The sequence below is a fragment of the Leguminivora glycinivorella genome, chromosome 12 (genome assembly GCF_023078275.1).
Source record: "Leguminivora glycinivorella isolate SPB_JAAS2020 chromosome 12, LegGlyc_1.1, whole genome shotgun sequence".
Lineage (NCBI taxonomy): Eukaryota > Metazoa > Arthropoda > Insecta > Lepidoptera > Tortricidae > Leguminivora > Leguminivora glycinivorella.
Genome location: NC_062982.1, coordinates 21,434,184 through 21,456,498, shown reverse-complemented (window position 1 = coordinate 21,456,498; position 22,315 = coordinate 21,434,184). Strand labels below are relative to the sequence as shown.

The 22,315-nt window shown below is 38.1% G+C and overlaps 1 protein-coding gene across 1 annotated transcript in view; it reads right to left on the bottom strand.

Moving 5' to 3' along the window:
* Positions 1–10,988: 10,988 nt before the first annotated feature.
* The window catches only part of LOC125231936 (opsin-3), an 87,960-nt gene continuing 76,633 nt past the window's right edge, over positions 10,989–22,315 (bottom strand). The window contains exons 6-8 of the mRNA XM_048137545.1: positions 13,633–13,826; positions 13,112–13,213; positions 10,989–12,622 (exon numbers count right to left, since the gene is read on the bottom strand). Of these exons, the coding sequence (XP_047993502.1) occupies positions 12,508–12,622; positions 13,112–13,213; positions 13,633–13,826 (411 nt within the window). The 3' untranslated portion in view covers positions 10,989–12,507. The remainder of the gene's footprint in view (positions 12,623–13,111; positions 13,214–13,632; positions 13,827–22,315) is intronic.

Genomic DNA, 22,315 nt, shown 5'->3' with positions numbered 1-22,315 from the left:
GTCCGCGCCCCGAGACACGCGACGCTCTGGTGTGGCCGGTACCTTACGTCCCTAACCTATTAACCGATCCGCCGCGGTGACGCGGCCGGTGCGCGGCGCGCTCTCCCAGGCCCGCGCCCCGCGCGCTCCCCCGCCCCGCGACAGCCGCTCTACGACAACTTTGCACCCTTTTAAATTACTGACATTTACAGTTTCTTAAGCGCGACCTTCACAGTATTAATTTTGATAAAATCATGATTATAGTACACAAAAACCTGGTCTTAAGCAAAAAAATCTCAGTTACAATTTATACCTACTGAGAAATTCATGTTTATTTAAGCGTTAAAAATATATGTTTAAGATCGGTGTTAAATGTCTATATATACTTAATACAATGCAAATTGATATATATATCATGGTCACCATTTTTACCTACCTAGATATTCACATTAAATGAAAACGGTAAAAAAAAGTACACAATCAGATTTATTTTCTGTGTAATATCGCTAATAACTGATCGCATCTGAGTGCACCACAAAGTTAATCTAACAAAGTTTTCGGTTAACTATTTTGCTGTTAGCGAAAAGTGGGATAATGTACTTTATCTCATGATTTTTATAAGATATGAATACGATCGTCTTTTTTTTATCTATGTACATAATTACTATTTGATGCTTAATAATAATACCCAATAAAATATCAAAAAGGACGAGTTATTGAATTATGTCCAGGGTACCTTACTTTTACTCCACTATTTACCGAAAAGCGACTGGCACATATCAAATGACATTTCGCACATAAATTCCGATAAACTCATTGGTGCTAGCCGGGGTTTGAAACCGCGACCTCCGGAACGAAACTCGCACGTACTTACCGCTAGGCTAACATAAACTTGATAAAATTAACCACAACACTTAGATGCAAGTTACAACTCCATGCATTCATGCATTGCGATATAATTCAAAATATACCTACCTCACGATTATGGTTTCTATAATATTATAATATCTTGTACTATTATATATTCTGTGATAAATGTGATAATATAATATATTATATAGTACAATACCACATACATAGTTAACATTAGCGTCTAATTCGCTGCACAGCGGTGACTTAGACATAATTAATTTAGTTTGACAGAGTTCTGTTTACACCAAAACACCGAGTCTGGTTATTCATATCGCCGTATGGGAAACATCTCTTCAAAGCTGACGTTCGTTCTACTCGGGAGCAATGGTAGTAGGTGACCAGAAATACGAGGTCTATCGAGAAAATGAGAATCGAAATCCAGGGTCGTAGCCAGAATTGAATTAGAAGGTAGGGCATCAGCTATAATGAGGAGGCACACTGACATTTTATCCCGCCAGGTGGCGCCTGTGCAAGTATCTAGTCATGTCACTGTCATATTGATAAAAAATGACATTGTATTTTCTGTTTATAAATAGATATAATTGTAAACTGTTTTAGTGATGTATTTTGTGACTTATATTTACATACAAGTGAAGGGATGTTTACAAAAACAACATAACTCACATTTTTTGCGAATTTGAGTTATTTGTATCATAGCATTCATCTAAGCAGGATCTACAAGTAGAGCAAAAGATAGTGTCCAAAAATGACTCCAAGTGTCCAAAATCAGACCCCAAAAATATACCCATTTTACAAAAACTACATATCTACATTTTTTTTTTACAAAAAGAACATAACTGTGTACTATTCACGTAAAAAACTTAATTTTAAATAAAATATACACACACTCTTTTTAGTAGGTTATGTAACTGGCAATTCATAAAACAGGCGACTTGAGGAAATTGATGCAGTTTTTGGTCAAACCATCGAGCCATCCATTTACCAATCAATGTTGTATCCAACGCATCAAGAATCGTCGTCTCTGGAGGTAGATAGCGATGACAACAGCAGCGGATGTGAGGATTAAAATAAATCCACTAGTTAAGTAAGATAAACTTGTACTTCTCTCGTATAATACAAAACATAATTTCTATAGAAACTTGTTTTATTTTCTTACAAAAAGAACATAACTGACAAAATTTTACAAAAACAGCGTAAGTGACGAACTTATTTTTCATTTTTTTCCTAAAAATATTGGTCTTTGAAATATGTACCTAATCGTATATTTCGGAACTATTGGCCTCTTAATAAAATCACCTATACAATTTTTATCTCCAATAACTAATATATAAGAAGCCATTTAGTTTTTTTCGTTTCCAGTAAATTCATGTCTAGTGTAATAGTTATGTTGTTTTTGTAAACATCCCTTCAAGTGTAAACCATTATATGTACCTTATTCTTGACTTGTAATTGACTTTATCAATAAATATATGAATATGAATATATTCATATGTGCGAGAGAGAAAAAACATGTATGAACTAATTGGTGGCGCCATCTGTCATAACCTCATTGCCTGTGCCTCCTCATTGAAAGTAGGTACTGTAGGTAGAGTGTAATAAATACCTACTGTGCAATAATGTAGTGCTACATTATTAAAGGCGATGGTGATTCTTAAAGTAGGACAATTGGGATTTAAGTTAGGGTATTACCCCACAATGCCCCACTCTATATAGGTATCGGCCCTGTCGAGATTTCGTTCAAGCGTTATGAAATATTTGGGTATTTTATGACATACCAATTTATATTGTTTTTTTTTGTCCCTCCGAAAGTCATAATTTAGTCCAACGAACAAAATAAATCGTCTAAAATAAAAATTGCTTCTCTCAATGCCTAATAAGATGCATTCTGGTAGATTTCGCTGTAGGTACGGCGACTACGGCTAGCAGACCTGTAGACCTCAGAACTCCAGCAGACCTCCGTGGCTAAGTTGACCATAGCAACTGCTCCGGCAGAGCAGTAGGTCGCAGGTTCGAATCCAGGTAGGTGGGATTTTTTCAATTTTTCTTTTAATTGTAAAAATAGATCAAGAGCCCAGGGCCGCCAGACCTTCCTCAAATTCTCAAGGATGAAACTTTGGGATAATGTAGAGTTCGTATCGACGTTTAACGTCTGCATATTTTCTAGTTCGGCCCATCGGCCATTTTTTTGCTATCAAGTGCTGAAGGTGAAAAAAAAAGTGCTAACTTTCCTTAAATTCTCAAGGCTGATTTTTATGTATGTGTTAGAACACGTTGTTAGAAGTTAGTTATCATCAATGCCAGACCGTTTCCGCCGGCCGTAACTTTTGTCAGACGCGACAAAGTTGACAAAAAACGACTCTAACTTTCCTCATTTTCTCAAGCCTGATTTTGTGATATATGATACACAGGGAACTATAACTAGACCGTTTGTAAGCAGCCAGACCAATCGGATGGACCCAACCATCCGCCAGACCGACTTAAAGTTTCGCTATGAACATCAGTAAAATCGTAATTATAGATAGTTTGCCGAAACTACAAAAGCTAAGAAGTTGAATTTTGCACAGCAGTTTACGTTTATAACGTATATTAGATGTTAGAAGCGATTCTGAAAAATTTGACCCCTAAGGGGTTAAAAGCAGATTTCGGTTTGTATGGGGATCCAATTTTATTTTTAGTTAGGGACTTAAAACTTGGTAAAAAGGTAGTAAATAGAAGTAGAAGAAAAGTAATTTCAGCTTTTTTCGATTTTCATCCTTTTAGTGGGTTAGAAAAGGGATGGCAGTTTGTATGGGGACCGAATTTTATTTTGAGTTAGGAACTTGAAACTTGGTAAGAAGGTAATAAATATGAATTGAAAAAAAAAAATAATTTCAGCGTTTTTCGATTTTCGTCTCCTTAGAGGGTTAAAAAGGGGAAAGCAGTTTGTATGAGGATCAAATTTTGGTTTGAGTTAGGAATTTGAAACTCGGTGCAGAGGTAATAAATAAAACTAAAATTAAAATTATTTTGGGCTTTTTTTGATTCTCGTCCCCTAAAAGGGTAAAAAAGTTGATGAAAGTTTGTATGTGGATCACGTGTATTTTAGAGTTATGAACTTGAAACTCGGTGAAAAGATAATAAATCGAAAAGACAAATATCCCTTGTCATTCAGCGTGGCAACGCAGCTGGCATATTTGGGACTTTTGGGCCAGATAGGGAACAATTGGGGGTAGTCCTTGGCGGGATTAATTCTTAAATTATTTTTCTCTATATATGTTATTATACTGTTTATTTAAGTTTAGATACATTTAGCTTTACTTATTTAGTTTTTTTTAATCAGTTTAATTAGTTAGTTTATTTTGAGATAGTTCATAATAATCAATGTATTTTTTCCTGTGGTAATAAATTTTTATATCCGCATACAAACTTTCATCAACTTTTTTACCCTTTTAGGGGACGAGAATAAAAAAAAACCCAAAACTATTTTAATTTTAGTTTTATTTATTACCTCTGCACCGAGTTTCAAGTTCCTAACTCAAACCAAAATTTGATCCTCATACAAACTGCTTTCCCCTTTTTAACCCCCTAAGGAGACGAAAATCGAAAAACGCTGAAATTACTTTTCTTCAATTTATATTTATTATCTTCTTAAATACCAAGTTTCAAGTTCCCAACTCAAAATAAAATTTGTTCCCCATACAAACTGCCCATCCCTTTACTAACCCACTAAAAGGACGAAAATAAAAAAAGTTGAAATTACTTTTCTTCTACTTCTATTTACTACCTTTTTAGCAAGTTTTAAGTCCCTAACTAAAAATAAAATTGGATCCCCATACAAACTGAAATCTACTTTTTAACCCCCTTAGGGGTCAAATTTTTCAGAATCGCTTCTAACGTCTAATATTACATTATAAACGTAAACTGTTGTGCCAAATTCAACTTCTTAGCTTTTGTAGTTTCGGCAAAATATATCTATAATCACAATTTTACTGATGTTCATAGCGAAACTTTAAGTCGGTCTGGCGGATGGTTGGGTCCATCTGATTGGTCTGGCTGCTTACAAACGGTCTAGTTAATAGTTCCCTGTGTATCATATATCAAAATCAGGCTTGAGAAAATGAGGAAAGTTAGAGTCGTTTTTTGGAAATTTTGTCGCGTCTGGCAAAAGTTACGGCCAGCGGAAACGGTCTGGCATTGATGATAACTAACTTCTAACAACGTGCTCTAACACATACATAAAAATCAGCCTTGAGAATTTAAGGAAAGTTAGCACTTTTTTTTTTCACCTTCAGCACTTGATAGCAAAAAAATGGCCGATGGGCCGAACTAGAAAATATGCAGACGTTAATTAAACGTCATACGAACTCTACATTATCCCAAAGTTTCATCCTTGAGAATTTGAGGAAGGTCTGGCGGCCCTGTGCTCTTGATCTAAAATATATATGTAGCAGTCGTTTCTGCACGATAAAAAATAAGTTTACCTGCCATACCTATGTTGAAAATACTAAATTTTATATGGATATGGCTATTTCTCTCTATACGGTTCACTACTTCGGACTCTTCGGAGGTCCTTTTAAACTGGTTCAATATAGTCCAAGAGTTCGTCTAGAAATACGAATACTCGCTGTAGGTACTTATTTATGTTAGCGACCGCTTCCAACTTGCAGTGCCTAATGAGTTCGGGGAACATCTCAAAGGAGATTATGAGAGAACTTTTGTTTTTTGCCGCCTTTGATGTTACATTACACGTGTGCGTTTACTGTGTTTTACAATACTATAGCAAAATAGTACATTACGATACAAGTGTGGAAAAGAGGAAAAACGAAACGAGTGGCGATAAATTACAACACGGCCGAAAGGAGTAATTTAAACCGATGGATACCTAACTGAACCGCGGTACTTGTTCCCCGCTTTAGTGCGTTTTCACATTTTCCGATCCGTCATTATCATTATCAAAGGGAAAAATCAAAGATGGCGTCCTTAATGTATTAGGATATCGGTCCTATATCCGATATCGGATCGGATAATGTGAAAAGCCAATTATGAAGATACCTAATTGTTATTACGTCACCGGATTTCCGCTGGGAGATAACTTACCTGTCTTTAAAACTGATAAAAAGTATGTAAAACTTTACCTACCTAAATAAATTTTGAACACTTTGTGGTTTTAAGCTCGTAAAATTGATCATAGATATTTATTTCACCCCGTACAGTCACCGGCAAAAATAAGTGATGATAAAATGTACCTTGTCACAATTAGCGTCTTGTTTGAAATGGCATACGAAATTGTCAACGATTAAAAGCGACAAGGTACAGAATACAGAAATCATCACTTCTTTATGCCGGTGACGTACTTATAACTTTCTGGCCCAATAGGCCTAGCCGAGGTGACAGTCGTTGACGCTATATGGTAGAGATGCACCGAATATTCTGTTACTATTCGGTATCCGGCCTATTCGGCCCTTATTTTAATATTTGGCCGGATACCGGATAGTGACGTACTATCCGGCCGGATACCGGATGTGCTATATTTGATTGAATGATTTTGGAGTAAACAAATTAAATGTAAAAAAAAACAGTTACGGTTATAATACTTATAATCTTAGCATTTTATTATTAAAAAAATAAACATTTAAACAACAACGGACTCCGCGCGAAGTTCACTACGAAACAAGTCAAAACCTGCACGACGCGCCCGGCTCCCTGCTAAATTGTAGGTATTGTAGGTAAAATTCTGCTGTCCGAATATTCGGCGGCCGGATACCTTATATTCGGCTGATGGTTAGGCCGAATATTCGGTATCCGGTATCCGGCCAAACGACTATTCGTTACATCTCTACTATATGGCGATCGAAACGCAGTCTGCCTCTGTCGCGTCACTACAGAAGAGCGAGAGAACTTAGCTACTAATACTAACCACTCATTTGCTTCTGGAAAAAATTGAGTCCACTGAAAATGAAGCAACAATGGGTTTATTTATTTACTATAAAGCATAGAAAAACGAATAATAAAACTACTCAAGGCTGGTTTTCGTACCACAGGAAGAATATGTATTAAATCCAGGAAGCGTTTTAGGGTGGCGCGGAAAAGTCCACCTGGTTCCCGTTTCTCGAAAGGTACAAGCCTTGTATTTACAAGTGCGCGAACTGTCAAATCGTATGGGTTGTCATGGAAACACACTTGTAATACAAGGATTGTACCTTTCGAAAAACGGGCCACTGGAATCCATTACGACGCCGAGCTCAATTACAATAGGTTAACATTTTATGTTGTAATTAAGTAACTAACTTTGTAAACTGTCACTCCTTTAACATGTGTAGCTAGACTGTAAGTGTTAATATAAGGAATAAATAAATGAAAATGAAAATACAAATTGGTCACGTGGATCAGTGGGCAAGGTTCCTCGACGGCTATGACGACCGGCCTAGCGCGTAGTGACCCTGCCTGCTACGCCGCAGTCCCGGGCTCGAATCTCGGCAAGGGCATTTATTTGTGTGATGAGCACAGATATTTGTTCCAGAGTCATGGATGTTTTCTATGTACCACTATATAAGTATTTCGTCACTACTTTTAAAAAATCTCGTATCTCACGCAGTTCCTCAAAGTTAAAACGCAGTAAGTCTATATGCATTCCATACATACTTATTACAATTTTCTTTTCATTGACAGAATGACAGACGAAGATACAAGTTTTTTTTTAAGTAGTGACGATTTGTATATTACATATTATATCGTTGTCTGAGTACACAAGCCTTGAGCTTACCGTAAGACTCAATCAATCTGTGTAAGAAAGTTCTTTAATTTTTTTTTTTAAAAGGCTGGCAGCATTTGAGTAGGTAAGCGATTGTAACGTGGCTAGCTACCCAGAGCCCATTCGGGCTATTCGGTATGTCGTCACTTAATTAAATTTCGGCTGAAGAATGAGCCTGCAAGATTTACACTAATCGATTCCGGGTTGCGACGATTAGCTGGTTTCGTTATATATAGGCATTCGGTATTTGGGTCAAAAGCTTTTCAGTATGTGTCTAGATTATAGACCAAGAGTAGTTTTATATTTGAGGATAGTCGATAGACGTTATTACCGAAAACCTTAACCAGACCAAGGTTTTAGTGCTAAAAACCCATACAAGAGTGTAATCATAATTAATTAAAAAACAAATTGAGTAGCAATATTATTAAATGGGAAAGTGTGTGTGTCTGTTTGTTTGTCCGTCCTTCACGGCAAAACGGAGCGACGAATTGTCGTGATTTTTTAAGTGGAGATAGTTGAAGGGATGAAGAGTGACATAGGCTACTTTTTGTATCTTTCTAACGCGAGCGAAGCCGCCAGAAAAAGCTAGTATTTGATATCTAGAAGATGGAGAACTAAATTGACAGCTCTTACGACAAGTCAACTAAGTATGTGCATTTGAACAAAAGTAAAGTAGCTATACATTGCGTGCTGAATTATTTTGTATGAAAAAACAAAACTAGTATTTTTAAATTAAATAATTATATAAAAATATGTTCCGTAGGGCTTATACTAATAAAACTTTAAATCAGCAGTTCTCAAAAAGTTTGTACAAAGTAAAAAAAAAACAAAATAAAAAAATAAAAATCATTTGTTTTTATTCCTATTTTGTTACCAAGATTTATTTGATGAATTGAATTTTTTGTACGTCTTATTTCATCGTTAAGGTTCTCTAGTGTCTATATTTTCTTAATTATAACAATTATCCTGTATATATCTTATGAAAGTCGACTTATATTACTAAATTTTGGTAAGAAATAAATATTTATTAGCTATTAAAATTTGCTGACGTGCCTATATACAGTCGACTACAAAGAGATGTATCCACTTTTTTCACCTTATTGCATTGTAATAAGGTGAAAAAATGGATACATCTCTTTGTAGTCGACTGTACAAACTTTTTGGGAACTGCTCAAATTTGCGGTAACATCAAAAATACATTGTATTTGTACTGAGATAATAAGTACGTACCTTACCTACACATATTATTGCCGCTGACGTGAGTTTGATCAGAAAGTGCTTCGGCGTTAAGGACTTTTAAATCCCCTTTAATAGATCAGCCGTTACCAAAATAAGTGCCGGCATAAAAATTCTAATGCGGAGATAAAAACGCTTTTCAGACAATCGGACCTTTTCCTTTCATTGCCCAATGTTCCGATGCCGATTTAAGTCTGATTCATAACTTGAGCTTTGTTTGAATTTATTTTACTTACCTCCTTAAAGATTTTTTTCATCACTCCCGCACTTTAAATGTGCTATTGTACGCAGGCGGAGCGTGAGTTATAGAAAAATCGATCTCCCAGGGGAATAATGAAATTTCTTGTACCGTACTTAACTTTTTTACATCTATTTACATATTTTTTACATTGCGAGTGTGATGAAAAACATTGTGTGTAACTCGGGGAGTATGAACATTACTAACTCGAGTCTTCAAATGGCTCCGGCAAGCCGTCGCGATTTAACTTACTCTCGTTAGTAATATTTAACTTCCTCCCCTTGTTGCACAATGTACTATTTTCGCACTCGTTTACAATTCACAAGTAGGTACTACACCTACTTTTCTTGGTCGAAACTTCAAAGAGCCATATGTTCTGAAAAACGTGGTTAGATGGAATTCTTATCTCGTGTCGAATTTCCTCTTTTCCGCGCATATAGTAACTAGGTAATAGTTATTTATTTTACAAGGGGGAAAGTATTTAATTCTTTTGCTTGCTCGGGTATCAATATTGGCACGTGTGGTTAAATAACAAGGTCCAAAAAGTGGAATCTTGAGCTTTGCGAGGGTTTCAAGGCACGAAGGTTAAACAAACTTTCCCACCGAGTGAAACAAAAAATTTTTCCCCTCACTAGCTCGGAAACACGTGTTTTGTCTTTTAATACCAGCGGGTAAAAACGCATTTAATCCACTAGTGGGTAAAGTAATTTGACCTTGAATAAAGTCAAATTAATTGCTTTAAAATTGATAAAAGTAGGTGAATCTAGTAATAAAGATGATTTACCGCCTGTGGAACTACTCAAAGCAGTGACAAACGCATTTTTTGCGTTGTAGTTTCCTCGCTATAGTGAGGGGAAAAGTTTTGTGTTACACTCGGGTGCAAATGTATTTTACTTCTCGTGTGTTCAAAAACTCGCAAGTTCAGGATTCTATTCTCGAACCACTCGCTTCGCTCGTGGTTCAACTATAGACTCCTTTCACTTGCTCGTTTTTCAATTCCACACTCGGCGTTAAAATACAACTTTGCCCCCTTGTATAACAAATAACTATTTCACCACACCAACACGAACAAAATACTGACAACAAAACATGAAACTTAAATCAAACTCATAAATTTATTCAATATTTATGATTCAAATCCATCATTATAGGTAAAATCTGCCAGCCCGCTTAAGACATCAAGTTAAAATTTATATGAAATGACTGCACTCTTGTAGATACAATGCAATTTTTCTGTCTGTTTTCGAATGGCAAAGAGAACCTTTACCAGTTGGTGTGGTGAAATAGTACATTACGATACAAGTGCGTAAAAAAGGAAGTTCGAAACGAGTGGCGAATTAGCGATAAATTAAAACACGACCGATACGGAGTGTTTTAAATCGACACGAGTTACGAATTTCCTTTTCGCACGTGTATCGTACGACGTTTTTCAGTACAGATGACCCTCCGAAATTTCGACCTGGCATATAATGAACCACTTCTCGCACTAGTGCGTAAAAAAAACACCATCTGTACTGAAAAAGTAAGTGAAAAAGTGTTTTAATTTATCGCCACTCGTTTCGAACTTCCTTTTTTTCGAACTTGTATCGTAAATTACTATTTTTATTAAATTCGTCCACTTGACGAAATTTGAATTAACCTACCTTGCACAAAATGCATTGTCTACACTTTTGTCAAATAGCAAACATGAAAGAAGACTATAAGACTCGCGCTTTGTACAGCGCTGTATGTGACTTTGAATATTAAAGAAGACTAACGAATGGATGGAATGGAAACCTTTCTTCAAGAGGACTTTGTTCACGGAGGCTTAAGTAAAATCCTAAAGCCTCCGCCACACATAAAGCGTTTTGATAGCGGTTTGATAGCAATGATAGCGGTGCACTGGACGAACGCTGGAGCTTTAAATTTTCAGAAGAAATAAAACAATCCAAACAATATCATTTGCTTATTCACTTTTATTTGCTTCGAAGTCGTTAGCCATTGTCGTCGGGATCGGTCCGTACATTTTTTTGTGATTTTTTATATTTTGCTTCCTTTGTAAAAAAAAACATTGCGTCATCGGAATCCATTAGGGCAGCGGGTCATTAATCAAAGATCCGATCAAAATCCTCCTAAGTCCCATCGTCCCTTTTTAAGGACTAAAAATCAAATAGAATTTTTAACTATAATTCAATAATGCACAGATGACTCTGAGATTTAGAAGGATAACAAAAGTACCTACTAAAATTATGTTTATTAGAGATTCGTACTCAAAGTATACAAATAGTAAATGTTACAAAATATTAGTTAAAAGCAATCAATATAAATCTCAGTCTACTCAGGCTTCGAAATATTTCATTAATCTGATTAAATAAATTGAAGCTCACCTAGATTCCTTAAAAACCATTCATCAAATGCTCTCTAATTATTAAAAGTTTTTCAGCTAAATTAATGTCTTTGATTAATAAATAGAAATCCATTTAAATGTGAAATACAGATTCGTTTAGGTTTCCATTATTGAGAGTCCCGTGGGCTGATATTCTGCTCCGAAAAATCCTTTTTAATCTACACAATGAAATATGTTTAACCTGAATACGTTTGTTTGATTCGTTCTTTCTTGAATGGGTATTGGTATCGTTTTCGAGGAAATTTGGAATACATTTTATAAATAATTACCTAGGTATTTGTATAAAAATCGTTTATAGGTAAAACTTTCCCAGTAAATCTTTATTTAGAATTTGGTGGAAGATACGACCAACTCACATGAGTCTCTTGAATATTGTCATTATAAAATCGAATGTAGGTAAAATTAAGTAAAGAATATAACAAAAATCTATATAAAGGGTTACTGTTTGAAGGGTGAATTAAAGTTCTAGAAACCTTATAGTGGGATCTGCCTGCTATCGGAAACTGCAGGATGTACTATAATCATAGATTTGACTTAGCAGTTCTGGACATTGGCCTAATAGTTTGGATATATAGTTAAGGGATATTAAGTAGGGCGTTAGAGGATAACAAAAATCGGTGTCTAGGGGTATGCGCCCACGGGTAACTTTGTCACCGATAACTTTTTTTGCAGACTATTAAGCAAATATGAAATTGCGCACACGTCTAGTGTGCGCACTGTGCTTTGCGGGCCGTTCGATTTGTAAAGATTACGACATACAGAACAATTTTATTGTTCAAATGCCCATTGTTCAAGTGCTCTGCAGGAGTCGGATCAAGGTCACTGCGATTTAAACAAATTGCATGACTGGATTCATGATTTGAGCCTCAAGCCAAGAGAGATCTATAAGCTTCAGCATGAGATCCAAGTCGTGTACCGATGGTACTAGACCACAGGTTCGTGAACTAAGAGATACATTAAAGTTAGCCTTATCTCAAGGTCATGTGGTGTCAACGCTGGTTCATGGACACTGCGCCAGTTTTGACTGAGATTTGTACAGATTGCGTCAGAGATTTATACTATAGTTCAAGCTTCAGCCTGAGTTCCTGTGGCGGCCGTGTTGACAGTGGTGGTGGTTGAGACTGCATCAGGGTCTTGCTCACGTACTCCAAGCCAGGGCAGCCGCTTCTCCAGCTCGGCCCTGGTAACAACAGCAGAATTTACCTCAAAGGCTTTTGAAGAACTTAACACCTTGGTGGACATCAAACGCATAGGCCTATAGAGGCCTAATCCCTTTGTTCTTTATATAGTGACTGTTAGCGGACACTATCTGCGGACAGATCTAACCAGGTTAGTTGGCGTGACGAGATAAAGAAATCTAACACATACATATTTCTAAACACGTTCCATCGGAGGTGAATAAGGCGTAAGCGAGGATAGAATAACCTATTTGAATCTTTTAAATTATAAATGGGCTTACTCTTGGCCACAGACTAGCAAAAGGCAGAGACGTGGCCTACGATGGAGCCTAGCTCAGAAGATGCCTGTTCATCCTAGATTTGAAGGTTGCCGTATGAGCTCGGAAATATAGCCACTGGCAAGGAATTCTTGACAGTGCGCATAAGAAAAGAAGAAGCAAAGCGCTTAAATTCTCTAGTTAGGTAAACTTGGGGGTTTTTTGATGACTAACCTGTATCTGGGATGGTTAATGGCGTATACCCAGGGGTCTATACAGGAGACCACTTTAGCGCACACAGCCGGGATCATCGTTGCCACTGGCGTCAGTATACTCCTGTAAAATAGGACAAGTATGTTTAGATAATTATATATTCATAATCGCGACGATGGCATGTTCAAGCTGTCTTCTATCGTCAGACATAAGTAACTAGCCGTTGATTGAAAACTGGCTTGAGGGAAGGGCGTTGGCAATGAAGTTCTCGACACTTTTGCTGCAGCATCTTTTTCTCCGCTGTCGTTTCGGGCTTTCTTCAAGATACTATCTTCAAGAAAGCAGCGTAGTTACTTCCAACTAAATAAAAGGCTGGTAATCGCTTGTTTGTCTCCTCAAAAAATCGTAGCTTCTAAAGCGTACGACGTACGTCGTCCACGTACAGGCGAACATGAAGAAAATATTGAATGGTTACTTTAGCGGACCACAACGCGAAACGATGTTGCTTTTGATCTACGGAAACCCTAAAGAAGGAAAATTACCTGTCTCCAAACGCCCCAGTCATCGCAACGAAAGCGTATGGCGTCCACGCGCAGACGAAGAGGAAGAAAATGGTGAATGCTACTTTAGCGATGCGGATCTCGACGCTCTTCCCGGCGTCCTCCTTGTTGGCTGCCAAGGATTTGACGTTCATCTTCTTGGCTTGCTCGGCGAGCATACGCTCGTGGAGGCGTACCTGGAACAAAGTCAAAGTTGAAGTTCAGAAAAGCTGCATAAATAAATTAGTTATTTGTTATACAACAAAGTTGTATTTTAACGCCGAGTGTGGAATTGAAAAACGAGCAAGTGAAAAGATGCCATAGTTGACCCACGAGCTAAGCGAGTGGTTCGAGAATACAATCCTGAACTTGGAAAGCTTTTCATCACACGAGGAGTAAAATACATTTGCTTTATTTATTATTTATTTATTTATAAACCACATGTTTCCGAGCTAGTGAGGGGAAATAAATATAGGACATTCTTACACAAATTGGCTAAGCCCCACGGCAAGCTCAAGAAGGCTTGTGATGTGGGTACGTATTCAGATAACAATACATAATAATACATGTTATTTACTTAAATAATTACACATAGAAAACATCCATGCCCCAAGAACAAATATCTATTCTCATCATACAAATAATTTCTCTTACCATGTTAGTTAAAAACCTACAGAGCGTAAAAGTTCATGAGTACATATTTGAAAGGACAGTGGGCCCTGCTGTTAACTGGTCCATGTTTAGAAACCTAGGGACCTTGCACTTGAACCATGCGCATGGGGCATGGGGGTCATGACCCCCCCCCCCCTGGAGCCTAGGTTGGCCATACAAATAGACCACGTGACCCCCCCCTCTGGAGCCTGGGCCTTTACCACGTGACCCCCCCCTGGGCACCAAGCTGGGCGCGTATACGCGACGCTCCGTAGCGTAGCATATCGTAGCCTTCCATTTATGGGCGCGGTAGATCTAGTTGCGTTCGGTTGAATGGAATAGAGTAGAATAGAATATATTCTTTATTTAACATCAGTTTGGACAAATATAACAGAGATAAATACAACACAATCTAGATGGTAAATTGGGAGCCCACTCAGCATATTGCCACGGCAAGCCGAAGCGCTGATTTTCAGTGGTTCCAGTTCACAATTAGCGTCAACGATTGTCACTCAGTTATCCGGCAGGGCCCTCCTAACTTTATCGGGGCCCCTCCTCCTCATCTCAAAAACCATTCCTAAGTTGTGGGTCTAAGGGGAAATCTGGCCCTGAATATGTTCAACATCAGTCGAGACACCCGCATTAAATTTTGTTAACTAGCTAAGTACAACGCGACGTAACGTACTAGTTAATAGGGCCACCCTAATCTGAATAAAATTGATTACTTAATATTTATTTAGGCTAAAATATCCCCCTCCATAATCTCCAGCTTAGGCAGCTACGTCAGCAGAACACGGCCATTCGCTTTGATCTCAAATAAATTAACTCAGAAACCCCGATTCAAAGAGATCTAGATACATTTCAAAAACACGTTTACTTATTAAAATATCCGCTTTGTATAGCTTTTTAATTGATTTATTACGTATTTGGGGAAAATTCTGGACATTTTAATTAATTAAAAGAAGCCTAGATGTGATAGCTTTCTTAGAATTCATTTTATTTGTTTGGAATTTATAAAAATTAATGCACGAAATTAATTATGTCGAGTTTTGAATGATCACGGTTATTTCAGGCTGTTCCCTCTAGTCTTACCGCATAGTTTTACAAGTTGAACCACTCGGAATTTTCTTCCCAAAAGACTTACTGATAGTAAGGGCTAGGCAATAGGTAGGTTAGGTTTGTTAGGTACCTATAGATGCCCGAAGGGCAAACAATCTAGAAATAGGAGCCCCGCGCAGCGGTGCTCCGTCGAAACAGTTGTCGCGTCTGGTTTCGTACAAAAAAACAAAGTCTTACAATCAGTATACTTAAGTTTATTGGGAAGAAAATTCCCAATGGTTCAACTGGTAAAACTACGCGGTAAGACTACAGGGAATAGGTCGTTATTTGGTCCTTCGTCCACATCACGATTGTACCCAAATTCCAGAGTCAATTTCTACGACACCTAAAGGAGGAAAGAGTGTGGAAAATTATTAGCATATTGCTACATTTTATACGCTATAAAATTGCTACCTCCACGCTCGATGCTTGACTTGTCATAACAATTTTTTTGTAATCTTCGCGGTAATTGAAGAGATTCAGGCCAATTAGGCGAATTTTGTACCTAAACCCATTCAAATAGTGTAAGGTTTGCAGTGGCCAATATATGTAAGCAGGTTGGTATTATTGGTTGTTAGTTGCATTTCAGCGGTCAGCGGCTGCATTCTGAATCAATACCACGCATTGCTCATACTATGTTATTTGCATTAAAACTTCGGTGCCAATTCAAATCTACACTGATAATCAGAACGATATCTGAATTAAGGATATTTAAGAAAATAGGTACCTATACATACAAAATTACAAAATAACGACACATTTCTCTACAACAATAAATTCATTCACGACAGCTATCTACTATGTATTTTCAACTTATTTTTCACGCTGCCCAATCCGTTTGAGATATAACTAGGTACAATGTATGATGAAATTGTCTTTCTTTCATTGGCCTACAAAATAAGTAGTTATCCAGATATTTAGTAATGTGACAGACAGACAGACGGACAGAGTCGTACCATAAGTGCGTTTTCACATTATCCTATCCGATATCGGATGTCGGACCGATATCCCATACATTACGGGCGCCATCTTGGATTTTTCCATCGAAATCGTTCCGACATCCGATATCGGATCGGACAATGTTAACGGACTAAGGGTTCCTTTTGTACCTTTTTGGTACGGAACCATAAAAATCAACGACGGCACATGTCTGTCCGCAAGGTTAAGGAAAACTTAATTACTACTTAGCTATGTTTAATTGTAACGCTTCACTATACCCGTGCGAAGCCGGGGCTGGTCGCTAGTTCACTAATATTAGAGTACAGCACCCGGCGATAAATGTACATCGTTTTTTCGTCTTCGTAGAGCGTTGTCTCTTTCTTGCTTATGTGACGTTAATTGTCTCTTTCCAAAGACCGCTGTGCATTCTTTATCGCGGGTTACTGTAGCTTCGAATTGGCCTGTATGTATCGTATGGACCGTTATTAATTTTCTATCGATAGGGGTTAAGGGTAAACATGGTCTGAGAGTAAATATAACTTGCAATATGGCAAGCAGTGGTCACGAGAATATAGAGGGCGTATAAGCATGGTCGCGCGATGATGCTTGCCTGCCAGTGTGCGCAGCCGAATGGCACAAACGCTTACGAAACGCTCACGAAACGAAACGCTCGTAGATATCTATCTCTATCGCTCTTGCGTATTGGCGCGACAGAGCCAGACTACCTTTCGCGGCGTTTCGTTTTCGTTTCGCGTCGCAGAAATGCCATTCGGCTACGGGGCCTGGGTGGCTAGCCGAATGGCACAATCGCTCACGAAACGCTCACGAAACGAAGCGCTAGTAGATATCTATCTCTATCGCGCTTGCGTATTGGCGCGACAGAGCCAGCGGCGTATCGCTTTCGTTTGGCGTCGGAGAAATGCCATTCGGCTACGGGGCCTGGAAGGTTATTTAATACCTACCTACCGCCTTGTTTTTGGTCTCCCTGTCATCTTTGAGCCGAAAATCTCTGCTATGGAAGTTAAATAATCGTGTAACGATGATTACAATAATGTAGTAAATATCCTCAATAGCACGTTTATAGCTCAATATTCTGATGGGTTGTGTAATTACTGAGATACATTGGTATAATAGCCGCTAAAATATACGTTGCGTCGTCTTAATATAAAAAATAAAAAAAACTTTCAATTTGTAGAAGTTAACGATGTTCATAAGTATTCCAAATTTCAAAGCGATAGCATAAGTAGTTCTCGAGATATTTAATAATGTGACAGACAGACAGACAGACGGACAGAGTCGCACCATAAGGGTTCCTTATGTATCTTTTTGGTACGGAACCCTAAAAACAAGTAGGTAAGGTAAATATCGAAAATAGAACACAACTAATTAATTTCGTTTTTCTACTTCACGTCCCTTACTGTAAATACTACTAGAAATAAAAATATCGTCCGATATTAGTAATATTTATTCTAATATTCTAGTAAAATCGCCAGGAAAATGGGAAAACATATTAAGTAGAGGAAGAATATTAAATATAAGGAAATTAAGTGTAGTGTGTGTAGGAAGATCAAAATGAGGAAATTACCTATAGTTTATTTTTATGTCAACATGGTGTTTTTGCGATGGTTCGAGAGAAAATACCCGGAATTCATATTTATTATGGTTAATATTCAGACACGGGACGCACGCATCTCTCGTCATTATCATTATCTTTGGAGTCGAAAGCGTATATATGCTACGGTGACTGCTTGCCAAAGATATTGCCCCAAATTTATGAAAATATCTGACAAAACCTCAAAATTTACCCTTATAACCTTTTGGAAATCACTACAAAAAACTCGAATTTAGAATCATTCTGTATCTACAGCTACACAAACCCAAAGTTCTTTCCACCGATAGACACTATTATCCTCGGATTGTGAGGGAGGCGATCGAAATTAAAAAATATCCTAGAAACTTTAACAGGGAAGACGGGTATAGATTATCGCCAACATGGGGACCAGTGATTCAAATGTTCAAACCAAAAGATCTATCTTCGGACCAGTGCGCGGATGTTGTGAGTGCTGTGTGTCGTGCGGTGGGAAATAGACATTAACTAAAAGCGGGTAGATTATATTTATTTGTCTACCCCGAACATTTATATAAATTAATATCGGGTAGTTTTGTGTTGTTTACATCTCCGGTGACACTTTGCTGGGACGTCAGTCTTCCGCGACCACGGCCAGTGCAACCTGGCCGAAACGTTGGGAAAAAAGGTAAAAATAATGTTAATTAATCGCGTTCGACCTGTGTGTGACTTTAAATAACTTTCGTGAAATTCACACTGTTTCCTTTAATTTGACGCAAAGGTTTGAACTGTCCGCTCAGCTGCCCAAAGCCTTCCGCAGCCGCGCAGTATCGTTATAACAATGCGTTGTCATGGTTACAGAGCTAAACAATGCGTTTTCAGTTTTTTCGATACTGCGCGCATGCGCTGAAAGCCGGCGGACGCTGGCTTTGGGAATAGACTTTTATGTAGGGTTTTAAAGATCTATGCACGACCCTGTAAATGACGAATAACAGTTCGGGAGTAGGAAAAACACCTTTAACACTTTTACAGGCGACTGCCTCATATTTGGATCACGATTTCACGACAAACTAGTTCCTCAAGTCCATATATACTTAGTATACCTACCATAAATGGGTCACTAAGGATGTATATAAACCTATATATATATATATACCCTATAGTAGGTGGTAACATGTTGATTGAAGTATTTTTTTATAGACTTTATGAGAACGTATTTTGTGAAAAGTGGGGACTTTCAAGATGTTAATTTGAATCCATATGAACTTCAGTTCAAAAGTAAATAATTTAAGCATATGTGATCATATTTCAAATCAGCGACTAAAAAACACGTGGTTCCTTAAAGAAACAAGGATGTTTTCCTTATCTTATTAAAAATTGCGCCGTGTAAAAACCGCGGCCTCGTCTAAAACATTAAACAAAAGAAAAATGGTCGCCGCGGGGTCTCATCTCATTGTACAGGCATCTGATATATCGGAGCGGGCAAACTGTTCACAAATATCGAAACAGGCCTCTATTACCAAAGCATTAGTGCGTGTTGAGATCTTTGTGAGCAGTTTGCCCGCTCGGATATATCAGATGGCGATACAATGAGTACATCTGTCAGGGGCAGTGGAGATTACCTGTATTATGAAGAAAATTGCTAACCCGATTCCATCCGCGATTGTGCACAATGGGAACGAATAAAGAGGCAGACGTTCGGAGCTTGGCCTACTACCGCGTTATGAAACAGTAGGGTTGTTCAATGAAACTTCAGATTTGCCTTATCGTCAATAGTGCTAACACATAAACACAGCTAGGAAAGGATAACTCTTTCTCGCTCCCACTTACAGGCCAGGATAAGGATGACATTGGTGCGATACGGTCCTCGTACGGTCATGTGTTAGCACTATAAAATGCATGATGTCTGACCAGAGTGACCAGGTGCCGTAGCGGAATGGTATTTCTGCGACGCGAAACGAAAACAAAACGCCGCGAAAGGTAGTCTGGCTCTGTCGCGCCAATACGCACGAGCGATAGAGATAGATATCTACGAGTGTTTCGTTTCGTGAGCGTTTGTGCCATTCGGCTACGTGTCCTGGCCCCGTAGCCGAATGGCATTTCTCCGACGCCAAACGAACAACCAAATAAAACAAGCTATTGACTGTAACACCTATAATTATTACCATGGTTGCAATAAAGGATTATGATTATGATTATGATTACGAAAGCGATACGCCGCTGGCTCTGTCGCGCCAATACGCAAGCGCGATAGAGATAGATATCTACTAGCGCTTCGTTTCGTGAGCGTTTCGTGAGCGATTGTGCCATTCGGCTAGCCACCCTGGCCCCGTAGCTGAAAGGAATTTCTGCGACGCGAAACGAAAACGAAACGCCGCGAAAGGTAGTTTGGCTCGTCGCGCCAATACGCAAGAGCGATAGAGATAGATTCTACGAGCGTTTCGTTTCGTGAGCGTGTGTGCCATTCGGCTTCGTACCCTGTGCTACTAGCGTTTTACACATGCATGTACGCGTTCAAGCGTTTTACGCGTGTATAGGATCAAATGTAAAGTAACGCGCGCTTAATTTTATAACGTCGAAACAACCGAATACGCGCGGTGAAATACGGTAACCTGAAAATGGCCAGGGGATAGATTATTGAATTTCGAACGCACGAATTCGCCGTTCGAAAGTCTGTGGAAAACGTCGTAATGCTATTTTTGAAAAAGGACGGCTAGTAAGAGTTTTGAATGATTCACGGTTATTTTCATTAGACTTATATTGACCGGGATATAGACCGTGATTACCTTTTTGATTTTTGTCGAGCTCCCGATATTTCGACGCAGTTGCATGCATCATGATCACGGAAAACTGAAATGCATGCAACTGCGTCGAAATATCGGGAGCTCGACAAAAATCAAAAAGGTAATCACGGTCTATATCCCGGTCAATATAAGTCTGACGGCTAGTAATTTTAAAACTAAAGTAAAATCCATAATCCTACGGACCAAATTGACAAGTAAGTGTGAACGAATGTTGCCACAGTTTGGCCAGTGTCGTTCTTATCGATATTAAAATTATTATTACATCGTAGATTTAAGGTGCACCCAGACGGGACAATGAAATGGGCAATTTGATCGGCTAATCAATATACCATTTTTTTCTGTGATTTCGACAGATCAAAAGGTCTGTAGACCGCTAATTAGAGATATTTTTTTTATTTCGAAGCAGCAATAATATTATTCGAAAATTATATAGATAATTATGATATACTTGCCATAGCGTGACAGATAATTTATTATTGTCGGACATGGTATTTTATTTTTTACTTACAGGCTCGGAAATCTTTTTATGTTTAAAAACTAGTGGGTAAAAATGCATGGTATCCATCCACTACCTCGAAGATACATAGAAGAAACCAAAATGTGTACCTCTTATTTGAAAATAATATACTTATTCTTGATTTAAACTTGTCTCTTGTATGTACTTTACAACTTGTCGATATATTGTTATCGACATACCCTTCCCTATTTTAATTTTGCTGTTCCTGGTATCATTTTACCTGTCAGTCATTTGTCAATTTAGTCCGTAGGATTGTGAATTTTTTTTTTAGTGGTAATGACCACTCGTTTTGGATTCTGTTAGTAGAATTTAAATCACTTGTAGTGGAGATATTATTGAACGGATTTCACGAAATCGAATGGCCGAGATTCAAAAATCGGCCCCCAGTAGACATACTTATACATTATACTTTTAAAAATATCAAATTTTCATACTAAAATTGTTCCTGTCCTATCAACGATTGTCTATAAACGGTATGGTTTTCTGTATTTTCAGTTGACGTACTGAGCGTAACATACGCGGCTGTGCCCTGTGATACAAGAACGAGCTCGCGTTTTCTCCTTTATAACATTCCGGGGCCATTCCGTTTAGGAATTCGTGCATTCGAATCAAATACAAATACCTAGGCCACAACAAGAAAACATTGGTGGCTCAGGTTTGAAAAAGAAAAAAATGAAAATGAAATATTTCTTTTTCAAGTAGGCATATTACAATGCGCATATGAACGTCATCTAACCCTACGCCTCAGCCTCGAGAAGATTTCAGTCCCCCCTCAGTTGGGAGGGGGGTATCCACTATGGGACCGGCAAGAAACGGCGGGCAACTTCTTTTCAAAACATAAAATTTAACATGCAAAAGTATTCATCAAAATTTTTTTAACCTTTTAGTAGTAGTAGTAGTACTAGTTTAACCTTGCGTATAGAGTATACTGGGAAATCAATATCGTTGTAGATTTTGTACCAAGTAAAAGTTTTATAAAATACTAGCTTTAGCGCGCTAGAAAGAGACAAAAAGTAGCCTATGTCACGCTCCATCCCCTCAACTATCTCCACTTAAAAAATCACGTCAATTCGTCGCTCCGTTTTGCCGTGGCAGACGGACAAACAAACA